General features: G+C 40.9%; 1 protein-coding gene across 1 annotated transcript in view; it reads left to right on the top strand.

The window, feature by feature from the left end:
• The first annotated feature begins 316 nt into the window (after positions 1-316).
• The window catches only part of LOC103197999 (keratin, type I cytoskeletal 25), a 59811-nt gene continuing 57184 nt past the window's right edge, over positions 317-2943 (top strand). The window contains exons 1-3 of the mRNA XM_042781110.1: positions 317-745; positions 1438-1520; positions 2137-2293. Of these exons, the coding sequence (XP_042637044.1) occupies positions 317-745; positions 1438-1520; positions 2137-2293 (669 nt within the window). The remainder of the gene's footprint in view (positions 746-1437; positions 1521-2136; positions 2294-2943) is intronic.

Genomic DNA, 2943 nt, shown 5'->3' with positions numbered 1-2943 from the left:
ACTCGCAATTTAAAAATGTAGTAACAAACCTGACATTACTCCACCCAGACCCATTTCTCAGATAACCATGAACCTGAGGGCAACTACCCACCTACAGAAATAAACCCAGCAAAGTTACTTACTAATTAGGAAAAATCACCCAATTATGCTAACTTGCTGAGGCTGGCAAGCCATCTTTTATTCTAGGTAGGCAGAATTTCATCCAGAACACCCTTGAGAATTGTCTATAAAAAGGCAAACAAAACAGTTGGAGCGAGAAGGCAATCCATTCTGACTTTCACGAAATACACCACCACAACGGGCTTGCCCTGACACCATGTCTCTTCGACTTTCCAGTGGATCCAGGAGGCCCTGTCCCCGACCCACCACAGGATCGCTCAGGCTCTCCAGTGGGGCAGCCAGCTTTGGGGCTGGAAATGCCTGTGGCATACCTGGAATTGGAAGTGGCTTCTCGTGTGCCTTTGGTGGCAGCTCATCAGGAGCAAATGTGGGAGGAAGCAATTCTTGCACTGGCTTCACTGTGAATGAAGGGGGCCTCCTTTCTGGCAATGAGAAGGTGACTATGCAGAACCTCAATGACCGTCTGGCATCCTACCTGGACAATGTGCGAGCTCTGGAGGAGGCAAACGCAGACCTAGAGCAGAAGATCAAGGGATGGTATGAGAAATTTGGGCCTGGTTCCTGCCGTGGTCTCGATCATGACTATAGTAGATATTTCCCAATAATCGAAGATCTTAAAAATCAGGTAAGACTTGATACTCTACAATGATATTCCTGTACTTGGATTTCTAAATATACTCTTTCTTTCCTCACTAAATTCTAAAAACATTTAATATCCCTACCTGTGATTTTTTTTAAAGAAATTTCAATGTAGCCTAAGAAATAAGTATAACATAGATTCAGTTGGTTAAACCAGTTGCCGTTAATTGAACCAACCCCCTGTGTATCAGACTTGAGTCGTGCTCCATAGAGATTTCAATGGCTCTGGTAGCATAGTGCCTAAGGCACTTGACTGCTAACCAGAAGGCTGACGGTTCAAACCCACCAGCCACTCTTCGGAAGGAAGATGAGGCAATCTACTATCCATAGTGATACTGCCTCGGAAACCCAAGGAGGGGTCACTATGAGTCGGGTCCAACTTGACGGCACATAACAACAACAACAACAATTTTTCTAAAGCAGAGGGCCAAGACTTTCTTCCAAGGTGTCTTTGGGTGGAGTAGAACCTCCAACCTTTCAGTAAACAGCCAATCGTGTTAACCATTTGCACCACCCAGAGATTCCCTCTGATAGTTAAAATCATGATAAAAATATCACTAATTATCTAGTAACTACATTCATTTTTATTGTTTGCATTTTGATTAAAAAAAAAAAACTTTTGGATTTTTTTACTGGTTGTGATAAATTGCCTTTAAAAGTCATATTTCCTGTCTCTAGATCATCACTTCCACCACCAGCAATGCCAATGCTGTTCTGCAAATTGACAATGCCAGGCTGACAGCTGATGACTTTAGACTCAAGTAAGTAGACTCTCAGGATGAAAAGAATCCATGGTGATTGATGCGAAGCATTGACGTTGAATTTATTATTTGATTGGCTCTTTAAATATTACCAACTCTTACCATTAAAACTTGGGAGTTCTGGTGTGTAGTGCCTAAGGCATTTGACTACTATCCAGAAGGCTGGAGGTTCAAACCCACTAGCCCACTCCTCAGAAGGAAGATTGGGCAATCTACTTTCATAAAGATACTGCCTCAGAAACTCAAGGAGGGGTTCCTATGAGTCAGGATTGACTGAACTGCAGTGAGTTTTTTGTTTTTTGTTTTGTCCCACTAAAACTTGGATTTGAAATAAACAGAATGTTATTGCTTTTTTATACTTGACTATTAAATAAAAAGTGTGAACTTCTATAAACTATATTGCCCAACACCCTGGTTATTTTCAGTCATAGAAACACCTCAACATTAAAAAAAAAGTGATAATTATATGATAAACTTGGACAATGTCTCTGGTGACTAAATCTGCCACTTCAAAATTCTAGAATTTTAGCATTTGATCATTTAAGAAAAAAAAAAAAAAATGGTGACTATTTCCCCAGTTGTGTACTAAATTGGAAAATCACTAACACTCTTTAAGGTATGAAAACGAGCTGGCTCTTCACCAGAGCGTCGAGGCTGATGTCAACGGATTGCGCCGAGTTCTGGATGAAATCACCCTGTGCAGAACAGACCTGGAGATCCAGTATGAAACCCTGAGTGAGGAGATGACTTACCTCAAAAAGAACCATAAGGAGGTAAGAGATGCCCATCTACATTTTGCTATCCCTTTCCAGATACTATCTGACAGAAGATAATCAACTTGACCTCCTCGGTATGAAGTTGAGGCTAAAGACCCATTGTCAGACAGGCAAGAGGGATGAGGTGTCTTTAGAAGTCAGAGAAGTGTTTAGACCAATTCATTTTTGCTCTCTTATCAAGTTTCCCATGGGAAAAAAGGAAATCATGTTTTCCAATCAGGTTATAAGAGCAGTGTTTGACTATGTAATTAGAGCTAAGTTAAAACTCCCACTTAGGAGATTACATCTAATTAGATAAAATAAATATACTTTAACAACATCCTAAAAAAAACTAGACATAAATCCCTGCATGACCAGTGAAACATTTCCTTAATACTTAACATTAATACATATTCTTAATGGGTATGGCTATAAAAGCAGTGAGAGCTCTGGTGGTGTAGAGCCTAAGGCATTTGACTACTAACCAGAAGGCTGGCGGTTCAAACCCACCAGCCACTCCTTGGAAGGAAGGTTGGACAATCTACTTCTGTAGTGATGTTACTGTTGTTGTTATGTGCCATTGAGTCAGACCCGACTCATAGTGACCCCTCCTTGGGTTTCCAAGGTGGTATCACTACAAAAGGAGCTCTGGTAGCATAGTGGCTAAG

This window comes from Orycteropus afer, unplaced genomic scaffold, assembly GCF_000298275.1.
Source record: "Orycteropus afer afer isolate SDZICR_OR568_19922 unplaced genomic scaffold, OryAfe1.0 scaffold00085, whole genome shotgun sequence".
Classification (NCBI taxonomy): domain Eukaryota; kingdom Metazoa; phylum Chordata; class Mammalia; order Tubulidentata; family Orycteropodidae; genus Orycteropus; species Orycteropus afer.
The sequence above is the reverse complement of the archived record's forward strand: the minus strand, read 5'-3'. Positions and strand labels throughout refer to the sequence as shown.